General features: G+C 41.9%; 1 protein-coding gene across 1 annotated transcript in view; it reads right to left on the bottom strand.

Moving 5' to 3' along the window:
- The window catches only part of LOC114111402 (allergen Bos d 2-like), a 74164-nt gene extending 60647 nt beyond the window's left edge, over positions 1–13517 (bottom strand). Inside the window, exon 1 of the mRNA XM_060408481.1 lies at positions 13403–13517. Coding sequence (XP_060264464.1) covers positions 13403–13483 — 81 coding nt within the window. The 5' untranslated portion in view covers positions 13484–13517. The remainder of the gene's footprint in view (positions 1–13402) is intronic.
- Between the last annotated feature and the right edge of the window lie 9122 nt (positions 13518–22639).

Below are 22639 nucleotides of genomic sequence, written 5' to 3'. Positions count from 1 at the left end.
GACAGTGGAGGACAGAGGAGCCTGGTGTGCTGGAGTCCATGGAGTCGCAGTGAGCCAGGCAGGACTTAGTGACTGAACAACGATATTCAAGAGATGGCGGAGAAAACGATTTGGACTTTTCACCTGGCGCATTAATCTCATCATGCATGCTACCAACGGAAAAATACATGCTTTTTCATTCTCAGAGAGCAGACATAGCCACCACCTTCTGCCAGTGTGGATAGTAATAGCAGCAAGGTAAAGCTACCTGTCAGAGAGCCCGTGGGGTGGGCTGGATGCACACTGATTGACATACCTTGCTATATGCCTCTGAAGGATCAGTGGGAACAAGGGGTTATTTTCAGAGCATTGGGTTCAGGTGTCAGGCATCCTTTAAGTGATTTTGACAAAAAATAGAGTGGATGCAGTGTAGATGGCTTCCCTGGTGGCTCAGACGGTAACGTGTCTGCCTACAATGTGGGAGACCCAGGCTCGATCCCTGAGTCAGGAAGATCCCCTGGAGAAGGAAATGGCAACCCACTCCAGTACTCTCGCCTGGAAAATCCCATGGACGGAGGAGCCTGGGGTTGCAAAGAGTTGGACATGACTGAGCGACTTCAATTTCATGTGGTGTAGATAAATGCAGTCAAGGACAGGACCTGTGAGTCTGTTAAACTGAAATTTAAACCTTGGTTCATTTTGGTGTCAGAACCCAGCAACGCCAATATGTGATATTTGGCAAGAATCCTATGGGCCATCTTGGAATATTTCATTGCCTCTCCATGATAAGTGTATCTAATGTTTTAAAAGCCATCTGATTAAACCCCCAGTGGATAGATTTGTTCATTTTTCTAGTAGACAACCTTTCCGCAGTCCTGATTATGTCACGTGAATTCTGAATTCTCTGTGTGAACACACACCTGCCGTGGTGTCTTTAATACAAGATGTATACGCACTTCTGTCTTTAGTATGAAAATATGGATAATATGAATATGACTAGTTTGCATAGCACAGAAGGCGATGGCACCCCACTCCAGTACTCTTGCCTGGAAAATCCCTTCAGCAGAGGAGCCTGGTAGGCTGTGGTCCATGGGGTCGCGAAGAGTCAGACATGACTGAGCGAATTCCCTTTCACTTTTCACTTTCATGCATTGGAGAAGGAAATGGCAACCCACTCCAGTGTTCTTGCCTGGAGAATCCCGGGGACGGGGGTGCCTGGTGGGCTGCTGTCTATGGGGTCACACAGAGTTGGACACGACTGAAGTGACTTGGTAGTAGCAGCAGCAGTTTGCATAGAATAAGCTACAGTACATACCGAGGGCATAAGTCATTTTTGTGGTCAAAAACTCCATCAAAGTTTTCAGCATAGAGTACCAACGTGTTCTCTGACACAGGAATCAGCTCGGAAAAAATTTTTTTACCCATGTCTGTGACAAAAAAAAAAAAAAAAAAATTGAAACCTAAGTATTATTGACTTCTTTCCTCTTCAGTTGGACTTTTCCTATTCTTCACATGCTATCTTCAGTCTTCCTTCCCATGGTGAACTCTGTTACACTGACATTTCTAGAGGCTGTGGTTGCTAGAATGAGTTAAGACAGCTAGTGAACTAGGAAAGCTTTTTCTGCACACCCTTCTTCTGACTTCCAGTCTTCCAGACTGAACAGTGTGTGAATGAGAGAAACATTGCTTATTGCAGCTATAGGAGGAGGTGGAGCTCAACCATCTCATACCAGCTCACAAGAGCTGACTGTTAAAATTTTTAGGAATGGTGTGACCAGATTTGCAAGCATGGTCATAAGTAAAAAAAAGAAAGTAATTCTATAAATAAGCCATATTAAAATAAAATTTTATAGAAAAACCAAAGTCATTTACTAGTACAAGAGGTAATAAAGAGGTAGAAATGAGGATATTACCAAATGTTGCACATATGTACTCAAACCGGTTCTTAGTTCCTGTCGCTGCATGTCCCCAGTGCAAATTATAAAAGATGCTTCAGGCGAATATTAGAATGCTCTGTTGTACATTTTTTCCCCATGAAAATCAAATATGTAGACATTTGATCACTTAATATTAAGTGATTTCACTATTAAGTATTGAATTTGAGAATTATTTCCAGTATTTTAAACTATAGATAGAAGTCTGAAACAGTGTTCCTTTGCTTTCAAGTTACGCAAAAATTTAGCAGAATTTTTTGGTCATTTTACCTCTTTTCATAATTTTCTGTTAGATTTTAAAGATTCTACGTCTTAAATACATATGTAAGTAACTTTTTGTTATAGCATTTCTTTAGTTAAAGCAAATTTTCTCAATCATGTGGGTCAGATAAATAATTGGGTGGGTCAATGTTGCAGAGAATCTGCCTGCCAGTGCGGTACATGTGGGTTCGATTCCTTGTTGTTGAAGATGCCCTGGAGGAGGAAATGGCAACGCACTCCAGTCTTCTTGCCTGGGATGATATCCCATGGACAGAGAATCCTGGTGGGCTGCAGTCCACGGGGCCGCAAAGAGTCAGACAAGACAGAGCAACCAACACACTTGAGAAGATGCACGCGTCAGAAACTCTAGAATATGCACATCCCACGACATAAACATCCCCGTCTCTCTTTGCAACTACATGGAGTGGCATGCATGTCTCGCAACACCTGAAAAAGGAAGACCTTCCTTCCTCACCATTCCTTCCCCGTCTGATCTCCAGGACTTTAGGACACCTTTGTGTCAATAGTGTTTACACACTCAACTTCGCAGCCATGACTCACATCTTTCACTGCACATCGATAGCAGGACCCCATCTAGGTAGACAGCAGTCTTGCCATTTTCAGTTTAGGCAGATTGTGCTTCAGTTCAGTTCAGTTCAGTTCAGTCGCTCAGTTGTATCTGACTCTGCGACCCCATGAATTGCAGCACGCCAGGCCTCCCTGTTCATCACCAACTCCCTGAGTTCACTCAGACTCACGTCCATCGAGCCAGTGATGCTATCCAGCCATCTCATCCTCTGTCGTCCCCTTCTCCTCCTGCTCCCAAATCCCTCCCAGCATCAGAGTCTTTTCCAATGAGTCAACTCTTCTCATGAGGTGTCCAAAGTACTGGAGTTTCAGCTTTAGCATCATTCCTTCCAAAGAACACCCAGGGCTGATCTCCTTCAGAATGGACTGGTTGGATCTCCTTGCAGTCCAAGGGATTCTCAAGAGTCTTCTCCAACACCACAGTTCAAAAGCATCAATTCTTCGGTGCTCAGCCTTCTTCACAGTCCAACTCTCACATCCATACATGACCTCTGGAAAAACCATAGCCTTGACTAGACGGACCTTAGTCGGCAAAGTAATATCTCTGCTTTTGAATATACTATCTAGGTTGGTCATAACTTTTCTTCCAAGGAGTAAGTGTCTTTTTATTTCATGGCTGCAGTCACCATCTGCAGTGATTTTGGAGCCCCCCAAAATAAAGTCTGACACTGTTTCCACTGTTTCCCCATCTATTTCCCATGAAGTGATGGGACCGGATGCCATGATCTGAATGTTGAGCTTTAAGCCAGCAGTCTTGCCATTTTCAGTTTAGGCAGATTGTGCTTGCTTGACATAAAAAGTAGTGAAGAGATGTTTGAGTTGGTCCCACTTTTTATGGGATGGGTCTCTTGGCAGAATACATATGGATCAAACAGTGGTTAATCACACAACCTTGGTTATTTGCAACTCTTTCTCTTTTATCCTGGTTGGCAGGCGAGCTTTTCTGGCAGTCTGTTCTTATTATTATGAGGTTAATTCGAAGAGAATCTACAGTGGATCTCGACATTTGTCCTTCAGACTAAGTGAGGAATCACAGGGCATACGAGGTATTTCAAGGACAGTGATATTTGTATTCTTTTTATATCCTCAGTTTCCAAATGGGACAGACAGTCCAAGACACATAGCCCCGAGTCCTGTGTTGTTTAACATTGAAGAGGTCTGTTAAGCTTCTTTTCTAAAACAAAGGATGGTCCTGTCTGGTTTAAGAAGATACATATGTGGCTTCTCTATCAGGAATCAGTTGTAAGGGCATTCCTCAGTGGAGGAAATAAGTATAGTTGATGTGTATTGGTTTTTGTTGTTGTTGTTGTTGTTACAGGTGTTCCATATAATAATTCACAATTTTGTATACTCCATTAATAGTATAAAAATATTGTCTTATTCTCCACTTTGTTCAATATATCTTTTTACATTATTTATTTTATTCAAATTAGTTTATACCTCTTACTCTGCTCCTCATATGTTATCCTCACCACTTCCCCCCACCCATTGGTCTCCACTGATTTGTGCTCTGTATCTACACTGCTGCTGCTAAGGCGCTTCAGTAGTGTCTGACTCTGAGCGATCCCATAGATGCCAGCCCACCAGGCTCCTCCGTCCCTGGGATTCTCCAGGCAGGAACACTGGAGTGAGTTGCCATTTCCTTCTCAGACGCATGAAAGTGAGCAGTGAAAGTGAAGTCGTTCAGTCATGTCCGACTCTCTGTGACCCCACGGACTGCAGCCCACCAGGCTCCTCCGCCCATGGGATTTTCCAGGCAAGAGTACTGGAGTGGGTCTCCATTGTCTTTTCCCTGTGTGTATGAGTCTCCCATATTTTGTTATATACAATAGTTTGTTTTGTCTTTTAAATTCCACATTGAGTGATATAATTGGAGAAGGAAATGGCAACCCACTCCAGCATTCTTGCCTGGAGAATCCCGTTGAGAGAGGAGCCTGGTGGTCTACAGTCCATGGGGTCGCAAAGAGTAGGACACGACTGAGCAACCAACACACTATATAATAATGTGTTTGTCCTTGTCCATCTGACTTATTTTACTTAGCGTCATATCCTGGAAGTCCATCCATGTTGCTGCAAATGGCAAAATTTCACCGTTTCATGGTTGCGTAGTATTCCATGGCTACAGTCCATGTGGTCTCAAGAGTTGGGACATGTTTAGTGACTAAAGCATCATTACCACCACCGTGGCTTCTTTATATTTATATATATTTTAGATTTACTGAAATGTTTTGAACAAGAGCACATTCTCATCTTCTCCCCTACTCAAAGATCCCTCCCAAATTCCTCTCCACAATTTCATTTGGCCTTGAGGCTATAACTAGCATATGAGATTTCTGCCTTATATACAGCTCCTGAAACTACATGTAAGTTCAAAACGATATCCTTTAGCTTCTCGGTGACTCTGCCTCCTGTCCCTTTCGCAGCTGCCTCCACAACCTAGACTTGGGAACCTACCGCTCAGTTTTCTAGCATGACAGATTATTGGTATTCTTTAAAATTTTTCAAAAATTGAACCTCTGTGTGTTTCTCACAGGTTTCACTTAGCATATTTGTTTAAATAAATATCTTCATATTTTGTAGACTCTGTTCCCATTTCCCCTGCATATTATCTTCAGGATATATCCCATTTCCATCCATTCAGATGTTTGTAGATACATGTTCACACACAAATCTTTGTATGAATCTGAGCTGTCTTATCTCCTAGGTACCTGCTTGGGGGTGGAACTGCTGGATCTCACTGCCTTCTGATTTTTGAGTCCTGCCAACAGGAGATGAGAATTTCCATTACCCCATCCTTGCCAGGACTCTGTATGGGCAGTCATCTTCATTTCGGACATTATAATAAGTGTGTGATGCTATCCAGTTACACTTGTAATTTCCATTTCCTGAATGAATGAAGAGGTGGGATTGCCATTTGTCTGTTTCCTTTGGTGTCTCTCCAAGTCCTTGGTTCATTACTGAGTGAATTATTTATTTTTTTTTAATGAAGTTTGTAGGCTTTTAATACATTCTGCATACCACTTCCTTTTCAGATTAAAATAACATTGCTCAATCATGTCCACCTCTGACTGCATGGTGTGTAGCCTTCCAGGCTCCTCTGCCCATGGAATTTTCCAGGCAGGAATACTTTAGTGCGTTGCCATTTCCTTCTCCAGAAGATCGTACTGACCCAGGGAGTGAACCCAGGTCACCTCCATTCCTTTCTTCCCCAGTAGCATGTTGGACATGTTGCAATACTGCAGGGGGTGTTGTCTCAGCTTGCAGTGGCATATCTGTTAGCTGTTTCACACAGCTCGTGGGGTTCTCATGGCGAGAATACTGGAGTGCTTTGCCACTCGGTCCTCCAGCGGATCTCGTTCTGTCAGACTCTCCACTATTCGTGTGTATGGCTGGCGCTACACGAAATGGCTCATAGCTTCACTGAATTATGCAAGCCCCTTCACCACACAAGTCAGTGATCCATGAAGGGGAAAATAGCTTAGTCCTCCAGCACTCTTGCTCCATTCTCTTACAACACAATTCAAGTGACCAGGCTCAAATGTCTTGCCTTTGGAGACCTTCATATGCATGGAACAGACAAAGTGTGTGTAGCTCCCAGTGAGCCCTGGGTGACCAGTGTTCTGTTCTCTCTTTCCTGTCACTCCTGTTGAATTTCAGGTGCACACAGCCTTCCACATCCCCAGGAGTCTATCAAGACCTCCAGAGTGTTCTAGGATTGCTTCATCTCTCCCATCTCCCTTAACCACTTTCCTGATCTCTCGACTGCTCCAGCGGCATGACCGTTCTGGGCACCCACAATGCTCCTTTTTTCCCATCAGGTAGGTCCACTCCAGTACTGTTGCCTGGAGAATCCCATGGATGGAGGAGGCTGGTAGGCTGCAGCCCATGGGGTCGCTAGGAGTCAGACACAACTGAGTGACGTCACTTTCACTTTCACTTTCACCCTTTGGAGAAGGAAATGGCAACCTACTGCAGTGTTCTTGCCTGGAGAATCCCAGGGACAGGGAACCTGGTGGGCTGCCATCTATGGGGTCATGCAGAGTTGGACACGACTGAAGCAACTTAGCAGCAGCAGCAGCAGCAGCAGCGGGCACCAAGCAATGACTATTATCTTAAAACACCCCTTGCGAGGGACTTTTCTGCAGAGTGGAGATAACCCAGCACCTGTATCAGCAGGAAGATCACTGCTTCCGCGGTTGGGGCTGGGCAATAGCCCTGAGTTGGATACCAGAGACCCAGTGCTTTGTCTCGATCGTGACTGCTCTTTCTTGAGTAAGTACTGTTCAGTTTGGTTGTATGTGTCTGTGTGTTCAGTTGATAAATCGTGTCTGACTCTTTGCCACCTCATGGAATGTATAGCCCACCAGATTCCTCTGTTCATGGGATTCTTCAGGCAAGATGACTTGACTGGGTTTCCAGTTCCTCTTCCAGGGTGTCTTCTCAACCCAGGGATCGAACCTGAATCTCTTGCATCTCCTGCCTTTCTAGGTGTATTTTTTTTTTTTTAACCAGTGCACCTCTGGAAGCCCATGGAAGACTGCATTCTGCTAAATCGTTACACCCCCTGCAACCCCACAGCAGATGAATACTGCTTTACCTCATAGTTGAGTGAATTTCAGCTGCTACTTAGGACAGCTTCCATTCTACTCGAAGTTATCTGACTGACCAACCCCATCTCTCTCATGACTTCTGGTGGGCACGTTATACAACCCTACAAAACCACCACCTGTGGTTTATTCTCTTCTCAACAGCACCCTTGCAGGATTCACACCATGCGTCCTAAACAGAGTTCCCCTGCTTTATTGTTGCTAGATTTTCCGAACAGTTGAATTTACGTTTCGTGTGGTTGCAGTTATGCACGTTTGATCACTACACATCTGTGCATTAATCAATTTATTGATCAGTTTAGGAATCCAGTAACATCAGCAAGGGCAGAGGAGACTCATACTGAAATCCATGTTTCCAGGATCATGACTTCCTGGGAGAGAAGAAATGAGGATTTCAAGGAAAATATCTTTTATCTTCATATGGCTGATTGTGACATATTAGTGCTGTGATGCAACACATATTCTTTCCTTATTCACTTCTATAAACAGAAAAAAATGTAGAACGTAGTTGAGCTGATTAGGATTAACATGATATTGGTCAGAGAATGAAACAGAGAATAAAAGCACTTGTGGTTGAAAGCACTGGAGAAATTTCCCTACAAGACGCATTTTGCAGAAGTCTCTCTGTGTGCATGCCCATAGGGGGTTGCCTAGAACTACCTATCACCTGATGAAACTATTTGTGAGCAGTCGTGGGTCAGCTGGTATGTTGAGAGTTGCTGAGTTGCATATCTACAGCTCCCTGGTGTAGGAGAATACTGTGTAACCTGTTCCTCCTACGTGTCCTATAAATCTTATTTTTCATCATGAAGGTGTTGTGGCTGTAAGGTCATTCACTCGCATTGGTATTCACCAGGGATCATCGTATTTCACAGCTCAGGGCTTCACACAATCTCCTCTTTGGTCCCCGAAGCATCTCACTGTGCAGTCTAGACCAGCGCGATTGTTTAGATATTTAATTCCTAACACTTAACGGGATCCCCAGCCCTTACCATGTGGAAAGGTAAAGAGCTTTGTGTTTCCTTTTCCTTTTTAAAACTAATTGTTATTGGAATGCAGTTGATATGCAATGTTGACTTAGTTTCAAGTGTATAGCGACATGATGGTTTATGCATTTTGTTGCTGTTGTTGTTTAGGCACCAATCCTGTCCCACACCTTTGTGTTCCTGTGGACTTTAGCCTGCCAGACTCCTCTGTCCATGGGATTTCCCAGGCAAGCCTACTGGAGTGGGTTGCCATTTCCAACTCCCGGAAATCTTCCCGACCCAGGGATCAAACCCAGATTTCCTGCATTGGCAGGTGGATTCTTTATCACTGAACCATTAGGAAGCCCTCAGTTAGACATGCATGTATATACAAGCCAGGAGTGTATATCTCTTAAACCCAAACTCCTAGTATATCCCTCTCCCCATTTTCTCTTTAGGAACCATGAGGCGTTTTTGGACTCTGAGCCTGTTTTTTTGTTTCGTAAATAATACATTTGTGCCATTTTTTTGTTTGGTTCCACATGGAAGTGATATCAAGCTTGCCTTTCTCTTTCTTACTTCCCTTAGCATGACAATCTCTAGATGTGCCCTTGTTACTGCAAATGGTATTATTTCATTCTTTTACATAGTTGAGTAATATAGTCCCTTGTGTATATATCCCATGGTTAAAGTGGGATGCCCCAGAAAAAAAGTCTTTACCTTAGAAAGAAAACTCAGTGTTGTGTATGTCATTAATCTACTCACCCAGAAGAGGCTGTCAGATCTTATTGAGGACAGTCGTCTGCAAAAGAGAATGAATAGGAGGAAAAATAATCAGTGGCATGCCTCTGTTTCAAAGGATTCTTTCATAACAGCCTTTGTAAAAGATGACTGTGCGAATAGGAAATTTGAATCGAGTGTCCTCATGATATGGTTTAGGAAATTTGAATCGAGTATCCTCGTGATATGGTTTCATTTCGGATTCCCTGTTGTCCTCTTGGCTTTACCTGTTTGAGTGAGGTCTTTTACATGTTCTGGTGGAATCCCCCTTTCTTTGTTCAGTTCCTCATACTGCTGAGTTTCTTCTTCAGTGGTGCCATCTCCTTTGGCTGGGTTTAATAACAAAGAGGGCAGAAGAGGTGTGTGTTAGAATCCTTGGCAGCTTATAGAGTGTCACCCAATCCGAGGGTCCAATCGGTCTCATCATCACCATTGCCCTCTTCCATCACCTAAACCCTGCTCATGAGGACAGTTTCTACAGAGGTGCCTGAGTGTTCACATCAGGTCTTCAGATGTGTCCAGGGGATAGAGTCCACATAGTGAACATTTTATCATATTCCAGTTCTTACAACTACTGAGTGAACTACAGACCATTCGCCAGTGAGCCTATGCATCTCTAAGTCAGATGCACGCTGGAATGGTCCATTGGAAAAGGTCATGGTGGGTCCTGAGACTCAGATATCCTCCCAAGTCTAACTCCTCCTGTCTACATTGTCTGCATCCTAGAATTCCATCTCTGGGTTTTCCTGGACCTTAACCTATTAAGATGTGTAGAGACCATCACTGATTCAATCGACAAATTTTGAGCAAACTCTGGGAGACAGTGGAGGTCAGAGGAGCTTTGTGTGCTGCGGTCCATGGAGCCGCAATGAGTCAGACACGACGTATGACTGAACAACAATGTTGAAATGAATGGGGGATACATTTTTTGGAGTTTTCACCAAGCACACTAATCTCATCGCACATGTGAGACAGAGAAAAACTCAGGCTCTGTCACCCTCAGAAAAGAGACACAAGTCTCACCCACCCACAATTTGGATATAATATCAGAAGGGATAAAGGGTCATGTAAAATGCACCTTTTGGTTGGCCGATTGTCAGAAAGATTGACATGACTGAGCACGCTGCTTCTGAAGCATTCTATATGATCCAGGGTTGATTTGCAGAGGTTTGAGTTTAGATTTTAGGTATTATTTTAATGATTGTGGCAAAAAAAAAAAAAAAAAAAAGAGAGAGAGAGAGAGAGAAAGCATTTGTATTCAAGAGGAATCAGTCATGGCCAGGACCTGCGAGTGTCTGAACTCCAAGTTCCAACCTTGGTTTACTTTGGTGTCCAAACCCGGCAACTCCAATATGTGATATTTATCAAGAAATGATTTGGGAGAATGACATTCTAACATGTATACTATCATGTGAATTGAATCGCCAGTCTATGTCTGACGCAGGATGCAGCATGCTTGGGGCTGGTGCATGGGGATGACCCAGAAAGATGTTATGGGCAGGGAGGTGGGAGGGGGGTTCATGTTTGGGAATGCATGTAAGAATTAAAGATTTTAAAATTTAAAAAATAAAAAACTAAAAAAAAAATAAAATAAAATATCCTACACAAAAAAAAAAAAAAGAAAGAAACGCATGGGGCATCCTGGAATATTTCATTGCACCTCCTGGGTAAGTGTATCTATTGTTTTTTAAAATGTCATCCAGTAGAATCCCCAGTGGATGCATCTTTTCAGTTTTCTACCAGACCACCTTTCTTCAGCCCTGGATCATGGCACATGAAGTCTGAATTCTCCCGTGTGAATTCATGTCTGCTCTAGTGTGCGTAATAAAATATAAGGTGTCCATGCACCCCTGTCGTTAAACGAAATGATGGTAATATGAGCACTGTTAATTTGCTCAGAGTAAGCTTCAGTAACGTACCAAGGAGTTGAGTTACTTTTGTAACTTTCACACCATCAAAGTTTTCACCGTAGACTGCTAATGAGTTCTCTGACACAAGAATCAGTTTGAAAGAGTTTGAACCCATATCTGTGACAGGGAAAAAAAAATCAAATCTCAGTGTGATTAACGTCTTTACATTTGGACATGTCACATTCTTCACGTTTATCATCAGTCCTCACTCTGCTCGTGAGATGCCACCATCTCCCTGGCATTTCCTGTGGTCTGTGGTTAGAACCTGCCGGAACAGTTAGTGAGCTTGGAAGGCTTTCTCCACACACCCCTCATCTTAAGACAGTAATGACTTCCAGTCTTCTAGACCAAACAGTCTGTGAACAATAGCAAAGTTTTGCTTATCGCAACTATAGTAGGAGTTGGACCTCAGTCATCTCATATGAGTTCGCCAGAGCTGACTGTGAGAGTTTCAGGATTTTTTTGACCAAATTCACAAGTACAGTCATGATTACAAAGATATCCTGTGAATTTAAGGAAATCATGTGAAAATAAAACTTAACAGATAAAACAAAGTGACCTTCTGGTATAGAGGTAATCAGGGAGGTATAAATGAAAGTATTGCCAAATGTTAGAGATATATACTCTGAAATGTTTCCTAATTAGGTCCTGTGTCCAATATCCACAGATGAAAAACAAAAAAATGCCTCTGACCAAGATTAGAATGTTCCATTGTACATTTTCCCCATGAAAATCAAATAGGTATTTTTCATTATTTAACATTACAATATTGGTATTTGAGGTTTCTTTCTAGTATTGAAATTATAGAGATAGAGGTCTGTGCCAGTGCCCGTTTTGGTTTCAAATTAGGTAAAACTTAGTGTGAAAGTTTTTGCTGTAATTTTAACTATTCTCATACTTATCTGTGAGATTTAAGTGAATCAGGTTCTACTTCTTCAACATGCTAAAAGAGAACTCTTCATGTTTAAAGAATTTCTTTAGCTAAAGAAAATTTGATCTTGACAGTTAAATAAGGGGTTTCTCAGGTGGCTCAGCAATAAAGAATGTGCTTGCCATTGCTGGAGATGCAGGAGACTTGAGCTCAATCCCTGGGTCAGGAAGATGCCCTGGAGGAGGAAATGACAACCCATTCTAGTGTTCTGCCTGCAGCATCCCATGGACAGAGGAGCCTGGTGGGCTAGAGTCCATGGGGTCAGAAATAGTCGGACACAGCTGAGCAACTGTCATAGTTGGAAAGACACACACATTGGCAGAGCTCGAATACTCACATCCTACTTGATAAACATCCCCTTCTCTCTCTGCAACTATATTGAGGAATGTGCATTGCTTGGGAAACCTGAGAAGCAAACAGACAAGAGGTTCCTTTGTCATCATCTGTTCCCCAGAGCTTGAGGGCACCCTCCCATCGATAGAGTTCACAAACTTATCTTCACAACCATGACTCACACCATTCACCGCACATTGTCGACCGGACCCCATGTCAGAAGTCAGCAGTCTCATTCTTTTCAGTTTAGGCAGATTTTGCTTACTTGGCATAAAATTTAATGGATAGTGAGGAACAGCTATCAATACATTCAAGCCGACGGACGTATGTCCTCAGGGGGCCTTCTTCCTCAATCTTCTCCTTGTTATCTGCAGCTGTAAGAATGCTGCGTCAGTCTCCTGTAATCTAAGATAGAAGGTCTCCATAAATATCACTCAGTCTTTTCACTGGATTCTCACCAATACCCAACCCAATCATTGCCTCTGCATTTACCTCAGAAGAGAAAAAAAATTCAATCTTATTAAGCAAAGTAGGATTCTACCCCCTGCCTTGCAGAATAACATGAAATGAAATAATCATTCATATTCAAGCAGAAAGCATAGAGTTTGAGTTTCTTAAAATAGCTAAAAGAGCAACATTAAAGACCATGTCAGCTCATTGATCTCTAAAATATAGCATGGTAGGCTTTTTTCTTTTATTTTTTCACGTAGAGACAAGTAATTGGGGGGGGGGGAGGAATACAAAGAGCAGAAAGATACAGGGTTTTATTATTCTCATGTAGATAGGTGGACCATGGCACGTCTATACAATCTGGTCATACATATAAACAAGGCTCTCTCTCTCTCTCTCTCTCTCTCTCTCTCTCTCTCTCTCTCTTTCTCTCTCTCTCTCTCTCTCTCTCTCTCTCTCTCTCTCTCTCTCTCTCTCACACACACACACACACACACACACACACACACACACACATTCACAGACCAACAAAGACGTTCTCCCAGATCAGCTAAATTTGGGGCTATCTCTCTCTCTCTCTCTTTCTCTCTCTCTCACACACAAACACACACACACACTCAGAGACCAACAAAGACGTTCTCCCAGATCAGCTAAATTTGGGTACCTGTGAGGGGTCTAGCTCAGCTGGAGCTTCCTGGGCAGCACAAACCAGACCAAGGAGAAGAGTCAGGAACCCAGCCTTCATCTTGTGACTCTTGTGGTCCTTCTTCTACAGAAGCTGAGGGCGCCCCAGGTGTTGGAGAGGTTGTGAATTCATCCCTCTTCTTATAGGATGGATCTCTTGGCAGAATACATAATAAACAAACTATGGTTAATCACAAGATCTTAGTTACATAGACATCATCTTCTGATATCCTTGTTGGCAGGTGAGCTTATTTTATAACCTGTGGTTTTTATAAACAGATAAATTTTAAGGGAAGCATTGATGTGGACAATTCCCTTTACATTAAATGAGAAATTAAAGAACATACGAGGTATTTCAAAGACGCTGATACTTATATTCTTTAATATCTGGGACAAACAGTCCAAGACTCATAGCCCCAACTCTTGTGTTATTTATTTAGCACTGAAAGGCCAGTTTAAACTTATACCCTAAAACTAAAGACAGTATAATCTGGTTTAAAAGATTAATATGTGGCTTCTTTACCAGGAATTCGTTGTCAGGGCATCCCTCAAAGAAGTCTGTATTTTTTTGTTTTGAAATTGATATATAGTTGATGTACCAAATTATATAAGTTAGAGATGTACCATATGGTGATTGTAATTTTTATGTACTCCATTTATAGCTATAAAATATAGGCTTTATTCCCTATGCTGTACCATATATCTTTGTACACTGTTTATTTTATATATAGTAGTTTGTACCTCTTATTCCCCTCCTGTTACATTACCCCTGCACCCATTCCCACACTTCTAACCTCTAGTTAAATATTTGGATAGAGGCCTGGTTACTGTTCCCACTGAAGGATCCTTCTTGGTGTGTATTCTAATCAGTAACCACCTAATCTTTGCTCACAGAGTATCCACTTGTGTTTTACTGCCAGAGTCTGTCTTGCTTTTGGTCTTACATATAGGTATGTGAGTTTCTCTGTGTTAGTTGTAAAACATGGAGTAATGAATGGGATGGAGTTCTTTTTTTTTTTTTGGGGGGGGGTGCATATGGATTTCTAATTTCTCTAGCAACTTATCTCTATAAGTTCAGTTCAGTTCAGTAGTTCAGTCTTGTCTGACTCTTTGTGACCCCATGGACTGCAGCACGCCAGGCCTCCCTGTCCATCACCTACTCCCGTAGTTTACTCAAACTCATGTTCACTGATTTGGTGATGCCATCCAAACATCTCATCCTCTGTTGTCCCTCTCTCCTCCTGCCTTCAATCTTTCCCAGCATCAGGGTCTTTTCCAATAAGTCAGTTCTTCCCATCAGGTGGCCAAAGGATTGGAGTTTCAGCTTCAGCATCAGTCTTTCCAATGAATATTCAGGACTGATGTCCTTTAGGATGGATTGGTTGGATCTCCTTGCAGTCCAAGGGACTCTCAAGAGTCTTCTCCAACACCACAGTTCAAAAACATCAGTTCTTCGGTGCTCTGTATTCTTTACAGTCCAACTCTCACATCCATTCATGACTACTGGAAAAGCCCTAGCCTTGATTGGATGGGACTTGTTGGCAAAGTAATGTCTCTGCTTTTGAATATGCTGTCTAGGTTGGTCATAGCTTCTCTTCCAAGCAGTGAGCATCTTTTAATTTCATTGCTGAGTCATCATCTGCACTGATTTTGGAGCACTCCAAAAATAAAGTCTCTCACTGTTTCCATTGCTTCCCTGTCTATTTCTCATGAAGTGAAGGGACAGATTTGCCATGATCTTAGTTTTCTGAATGTTAACTTTTAAGCCAACATTTTCACTCTCCTCTTTCACTTTCATCAAGAGCCTCTTTAGTTCCTCTTCACTTTCTGCCATAAGGGTGGTGTCATCTGCATATCTGAGGTTATTGATATTTCTTCTGGCAATCTTGATTCCAGCTTTTGCTTCATCCACCCCAGCATTTCTCATGATGTACTCTGCATATAATTTAGATAAGCAGGGTGACAATATACAACCTTGACACATCCTTTCCCAATTGGGAGCCAGTGTGTTGTTCCATGTCCAGTGCTAACTGTTGCTTCCTGACCTACATACAGATTTCTCAAGAGGCAGGTCAGGTGGTCTGGTATTCCCATGTCTTGAAGAATTTTCCTCAGTTTGTTGTGACCCATACAATCAAAGGCTTTGGCATAGTCAATAAAGCAGAAGTAGATGTTTTTCTGGAACTCTCTTGCTTTTGTGATGATCCAGTGGATGTTGGCAATTTGATCTTTGGTTCCTCTGCCATTTTTAAATCCAGGCTTGAGCATCTGGGAGTTCACAGTTCACATACTCTTGAAGCCTAGCTTGGAGAATTTTGAGCATTACTTTGCTAGCGTGTGAGATGAGTGCAATTGTACAGTAGTTTGAACATTCTTTGGCATTGCCTTTCTTTAGGATTGGAATGAAAACTGACCTTTTACATGCCTGTGTCCACTGCTGACTTTTCCAAATTTGCTGGCATATTGAGTGCATCACTTTTACAGCATCCTCTTTTAGGATTTTAAATAGCTCAACCGGAATACCATCACGTTCACTAGCTTTGTTTATAATAATGCTTCCTTGGGCCTAGTTGAATTTGCATTCCAGAAAGTCTGGCTCTAGATGAGTGATCACACCATCATGATTATCTGGGTCTTGAACATCTTTTTGTGTGTAGTTCTGTGTATTCTTGCCAGCTCTTCTTAACATCTTCTGCTTCTGTTAGGTCCATACCATTTCTGTCCTTTATTGTGCCCATATTTGCATGAAATGTTCCCTTGGTATCTTTAATTTTCTTGAAAACATCTCTAGTCTTTCCCCTTCTATTGTTTTCCTCTATTTCTTTGCATTGATCACTGAGGAAGGCTTTCTTTTCTCTTCTTGCTATTCTTTGAGTCTCTGCATTCAAGTGGGTATATCTTTCCTTTTCTCCTTTGCCTAACGAAACTAATCAAAGTGATCACATGGACCATAGCCTTGTCTAACTCAATGAAACTATGAGCCATGCCATGTAGGACCACCCAAGATGGACGGGCATGATGGAGAGTTCTGACAGTGTGTGATCCACTGGAGAAGGGAATGGCAAACCCCTTCAGTGTTCTTGCCTTAAGAAGCCCATGAATGGTATGAAAAGGCAAAAATATAAGACAATGAAAGATGAGCTCCCCATGTTGGCGGGTGCCCAATATTCTACTGGAGAAGTGCGTAGATATAACTCCAGAAAGAACGAAGAGATGGAGTCAAAGCAAAAAAGCGCCCAGTTGTGGATATGACTGGTGATGGAAGTAAAGTCCAAACCTGTAAAGAACAATATTGCATATGAAACTGAAATGTTAGGTCCAGGAATCAAGGCAAATTGGAAGTGATCAAACAGAAGATGGCAAGAGTGAATATCATCATTAAGAATCAGTGAACTGAAATGGACCAGAATTGGTAATTTCATTTCAGATGACCATTATATCTACTACCATAGGCAAGAGTCACTTAGAAGTGGAGTAGCACTCGGAGTCAACAAAAGAATCTGAAATGCAGTACTTGGATGCAATCTCAAAACAACAGAATGATCTCTGTTCTTTTCCAAGGCAAACTATTCAATGTCACAGTCATCCAAGTCTAATGCTGAAGTCATCCAAGTAATGCTGACGAAGCTGAAGTTAAACATTTTTATGAAGACCTACAAGACCTTCTAGAACTAACACCCTAAAAAGATGTCCTTTTCATTATAGGGGACTGGAATGCAAAAGTTGGAAGTCAAGAAATAACCTGGAGTAACAGGCGAATTTGGCCTTGGAGATCAAAATCAAGCAGGGCAAAAGCTAACAGAGTTTTGCCAAGAGAACACACAGGTCATAGCAAACACCTTCTTCCGACAACGCAAGAGAAGAGTCTACGCATGGGCATCACCAGATGGTCAATTCGAAAATCAGATTGATTATATTCTTTGCAGCCAAAGATGGAGAAGTTCTGTAAAATCAGCAAAAACAAGACCGGGAGCTCAGATCATGAATTCCTTATTGCAAAATTCAGACTTAAATGGAAGAAACAGGGAAAACCACTAGACCCTCCAGGTATGACTTAAAACAAGTTCCTTACGTTTGTATAGTGAAGTGAGACTCAGAATTACTCCCAAGCCTAACTCTTCTGTCCATGTTGTCTATATCATAGAATTCTGTCTCTGGGATTTTCCTTGACCTTAATCAATTAAGATGGATAGATAGCATCAGTGCCTCAACGTACATGAGTTTGAGCAATCTCTGGAAGATAGTGGAGGCTAGAGGAACCTTGCATGCTGTAGTCTATGGAGCCGTAATAGTCAGACACAACGTAGCAACTGAAAGCAATGTTGAAATGAATGGGGGAAAAATATTTGGAGTTTTCACCAAGCACGCTTATCTCATTGTACATGCTACTCAGAGAATAACTCAGGTTCTGTCATCATCAGAGACCAGATACGAGCCCCATCCATCCCAAATATGCATATAATATCAGAAGGGATAAAAAGTCATGCTATTGAACTTTGTGGTTGGCCAGATGGCAGAGTGACATGTTTGACCACAGTGCACGTGAAGGATTCTATGTGATCCAGTTGTTATTTGCGGTTTGGGTTCAGGTGTCTGGAGAAGGCAATGACACCATACTCCAGTACTCTTGCCTGGAGAATCCCACGGACGGAGGAGCCTGGTGGGCTGCAGTCCATGGGGTCGCTACGAGTTGGACACAACTGAGCGACTTCCCTTTCACTTTTCACTTTCATGCATTGGAGAAGGAGATGGCAACCCACTCCAATGTTCTTGCCTGGAGAATCCCAGGGACGGGGGAGCCTGGTGGGCTGCCGTCTATGGGGTCACACAGAGTCAGACATGACTGAAGCAACTTAGCAGCAGCAGGGTTCAGATGTCAGGTATTATTTTAGTGATTGTGACCAAAAAAAAAAAAGTTAAGCATTTATATTCAAAATGAATGCAGTCATGGCCGGGACCTGTGAGTCTAGGAACTCAAAGTTTAAACCTTAGTTCACTTTAGTGTCCATACCCGGCAACTCCAATATGTGATATTTAGCAAGAAATCCATGAAACATCCTGGAATATTTCATTCCACCCCCTGGGTAAGTGTATCTAATTTTTAAAAAAAGTCATCTGGTAGAATCCCCAGTGGACGCATTTCGTAAGTTTTCTAGTAGACAAGCTTTCTGCATTCCTGGTTCATGTCACATCATGTCTGAATTCTCGCATATAAACTCATGTCTTCTGTACTGTGCCTAATAAACGATAATGTGTCCTTAGTATAAGGACTTGTGTCCTTAGTATAAAAATATTGATAATATGAACATAGTTAATTTGCATAGAATAAGCTACAATAATCATAAGGGATTTGATTTAGGTCATACCTGAATGGTCTAGCGGTTTTCCCTATTTTCTTCAATTTGAATCTGAATTTGGTAATAAGGAGTGCATGATCTGAGCCAGTCAGCTCCTGGTCTTGTTTTTGTTGACTGTATAGAGCTTCTCCATCTTTGGCTGCAAAGAATATAATCAATCTGATTTCGGTGTTGACCATCTGGTGATGTCCATGTGTAGAGTCTTCTCTCGTGTTTTTGGAAGAGGGTGTTTGCTATGACCAGTGCATTTTCTTGGCAAAACTCACTAGACCATTCAGGTATGACCTAAATTAAATCCCTTATGATTATACAGTGGAAGTGAGAAATAGATTTAAGGGCCTAGGTGTGATAGACTGCCTGATGAATTATGGAATGAAGTTTGTGACATTGTACAGGAGACAGGGATCAAGACCATCCCCATGGAAAAGAAATGCAAAAAAGCAAAATGGCTGTCTGGGGAGGGCTTACAAATAGCTGTGAGAAGAAGAGAGGCAAAAAGCAAAGGAGAAAAGGAAAGATACAAGCATCTGAATGCAGAGTTCCAAAGAAAAGCAAGAAGAGATAAGAAAGCCTTCTCCAGTGATCAATGCAAAGAAATAGAGGAAAACAACAGAATGGGAAAGACTAGAGATATCCTCAAGAAAATTAGAGATACCAAGGGAACATTTCATGCAAAGATGGGCTCAATAAAGGGCAGAAATGGTATGGACCTAACAGAAGCAGAAGATATTAAGAAGAGGTGGCAAGAATACATGGAAGAACTGTACAAAAAAGATCTTCATGACCCAGATAATCATGATGATGTGATCACTAATCTAGAGCCAGACACCTTGGAATGTGAAAACAAGTGGGCCTTAGAAAGCATCACTACGAACAAAGCTAGTGGAGGTGATGGAATTCCAGTTGAGCTGCTTCAAATCCTGAAAGATGATGCTGTGAAAGTGCTGCACTCAATATGCCAGCAAATTTGGAAAACTCAGCAGTGGCCACAGGACTGGAAAAGGTCAGTTTTCATTCCAATTCCAAAGAAAGGCAATGCCAAAGAATACTAAAACTACCGCACAATTGCACTCATCTCACATGCTAGTAAAGTAATGCTCAAAATTCTCCAAGCCAGGCTTCAGCAATACATGAACCGTGAATTCCCTGATGTTCAAGCTGGTTTTAGAAAAGGCAGAGGAACCAGAGATCAAATTGCCAACATCCGCTGGATCATGGGAAAAGCAAGAGAGTTCCAGAAAAACATCTATTTCTGCTTTATTGACTATGCCAAAGTCTTTGACTGTGTGGATCACAATAAACTGGAAAATTCTGAAAGAAATGGGAATACCAGACCACCTGGCCTGCCTCTTGAGAAATCTGTATGCAGGTCAGGAAGCAACAGTTAGCACTGGACATGGAACAACACACTGGTTCCAAATAGGAAAAGGAGTACGTCAAGGCTGTATATTGTCACCCTGCTTATTTAACTTCTATGTAGAGCACATCATGAGAAACTCTGGACTGGAAGAAACACAAGCTAGAATCAAGATTGCCAGGAGAAGTATCAATAACCTCAGATATGCAGATGACACCACCCTTATCACAGAAAGTGAAGAGGAGCTAAAAAGCTTCTTGATGAAAGTGAAAGAGGAGAGTGAAAAAGTTGGCTTAAAGCTGAACATTCAGAAAATGAAGATCATGGCATCTGGTCCCATCATTTCATGAGAAATAGATGAGGAAACAGTGGAAACAGTGTCAGACTTTATTTTTCTGAGCTCCAAAATCACTGCAGATGGTAACTGCAGCCATGAAACTAAAAGATGCTTACTCCTTGGAAGAAAAGTTATGATGAACCTAGATAGTATATTCAAAAGCAGAGACATTACTTTGCCGACTACGGTCCATCTAGTCAAGGCTATGGTTTTTCCTGTGGTCATGTATGGATGTGAGAATTGGACTGTGAAGAAGGCTGGGTGCCAAAGAATTGATGCTTTTGAACTGTGGTGTTGGAGAGTCCCTTGGACTGCAAGGAGATCCAACCAGTCCATTCTAAAGGAGATCAACCCTGGGATTTCTTTGGAAGGACTGATGCTGAAGCTGAAACTCCAGTCCTTTGGCCACCTCATGCGAAGAGTTGACTCATTGGAAAAGACTCTGATGCTGGGAGGGATTGGGGGCAGGAGGAGAAGGGGACGACAGAGGATGAGATGGCTGGGTGGCATCACTGACTTGATGGACGCGAGTCTGAGTGAACGCTGGGAGTTGGTGATGAACAGGGAGGCCTGGTGTGCTGTGATTCATGGGGTCATAAAGAGTCGGACACACCTGAGCAACTGAACTGAACTGAACTGAACTGAACCAACAGTCAATGGAACTATGTTTGCTCCAAATTTTTGCCAGGACTTGGTGTAACCAGTTGCTTTCCTTTCAGATATCATAATAAGTGTATAATGGGATCTAGTTACAGTTGTAACTTCCATCTCTTAAAGAAATAAAGATGTGGGACATCTTATAATGTCTGTACTTCCCATTTGTCTATCTTCTCTGGTTAAGCGTCTCTGCAAGTTATTTGGTCATTACCCAGTAGGTAATGTATTTCCTTATTTTAAAGGTTGGAGATTGTTAATGTATTTTGGATACAAGTCCTTTTTTTCAGATAGAAGATGTGCAAATATTTTTCCCCCTTCTGGCCACAGGCTTCTCTTATCTTTCCTTAAGCGCATTCCTGAAGTTTGTAAACATTTCTGTGTTGATCAAGATCAGGTTACTATCGTACTGTTCCCAGTGAGTGAATCTGCCTAGGTGTATTTTCTAATCAGTAACCTTAGTTTTAGGTCACAGAGCTTCCACCGTGCTTTATCTCTAGAGTACTTCTTGCTCTAGGTCTTACATATAGGTCTATAAATCTCTCTGTGCTAGTTCTAAAACACAGAGTGATGAATGAAGTTCTTTTTTATATTTTTTCTGGCAAATGGCTATCCAGTTTTCACAACAAATTTGTTCCACAAATTTATTATTTTCCACTGAATTTCCTTTGTACTTTTATGCAAAATCCATCTGTGTGTATATTTCTGTCTCTTTTTCCTGGCACAGGTTTCATTTTTGTTTTCATTTGTTGTCCCCCATTCTTTATTTGTGTTTGAGACAGCAGTAAATTAGACAATTGAAAAATGAGGGTCATATGACTAGCCTTCAACAAGTTCGTGTCATAAGTGTTAAGAATTCACGGTTCACAAACCTGTGAACATAAGATTGCTCATCCATGTATAGATCCTTACAGTATTATGTTTTTCTACTGATTTTCCCAGGGAGCTATCTAAAGAGCAAGGCATTATGTTTGCTACGTTTTGAACCTAAAACAAATAATCATGGAGAAAATGCTTGAGACTTGCAGAGTCCTCAACATAAGCAGATACCCAGTTTCAAACACAAAGCTTTATTGACTTAAGTGAATCCTTTGTTGTTTTTATTTAGCTGCTCAGTACTGTGTGACTATTGCAACCCCATGGACTGTAACCCACAACCCACAGGGCTCCTCTGTCCATTGGATTTTCTGATAAGGCATACTGGAATGGGTTGCTATTCCCGTCTCCAGGGGATCCTCCTGATCCAGAAATTGAACCCGGGTCTCCTGCATTGCAGGCAGATTCTTCCCCGACTGAGCTATCAGGTGTTTTTGTTTAGTTATAATTCCCTGAAAAGATCCTGTGATTTAAAGAAAGAGGTAATGAACAGTATGGTGACTATAATTAATAATATATCATGTATACTTGTCATTCACTTAGAACATAGCTTTTAAATGTTTTTATTTCACTCCCAACACACGCACAGGGTAACTATGTGATGAGACAGATGTGTTCCTTCACTTTTTTATTATT

This window comes from Ovis aries, chromosome Y (genome assembly GCF_016772045.2).
Source record: "Ovis aries strain OAR_USU_Benz2616 breed Rambouillet chromosome Y, ARS-UI_Ramb_v3.0, whole genome shotgun sequence".
NCBI lineage: Eukaryota > Metazoa > Chordata > Mammalia > Artiodactyla > Bovidae > Ovis > Ovis aries.
The sequence above is the reverse complement of the archived record's forward strand: the minus strand, read 5'-3'. Positions and strand labels throughout refer to the sequence as shown.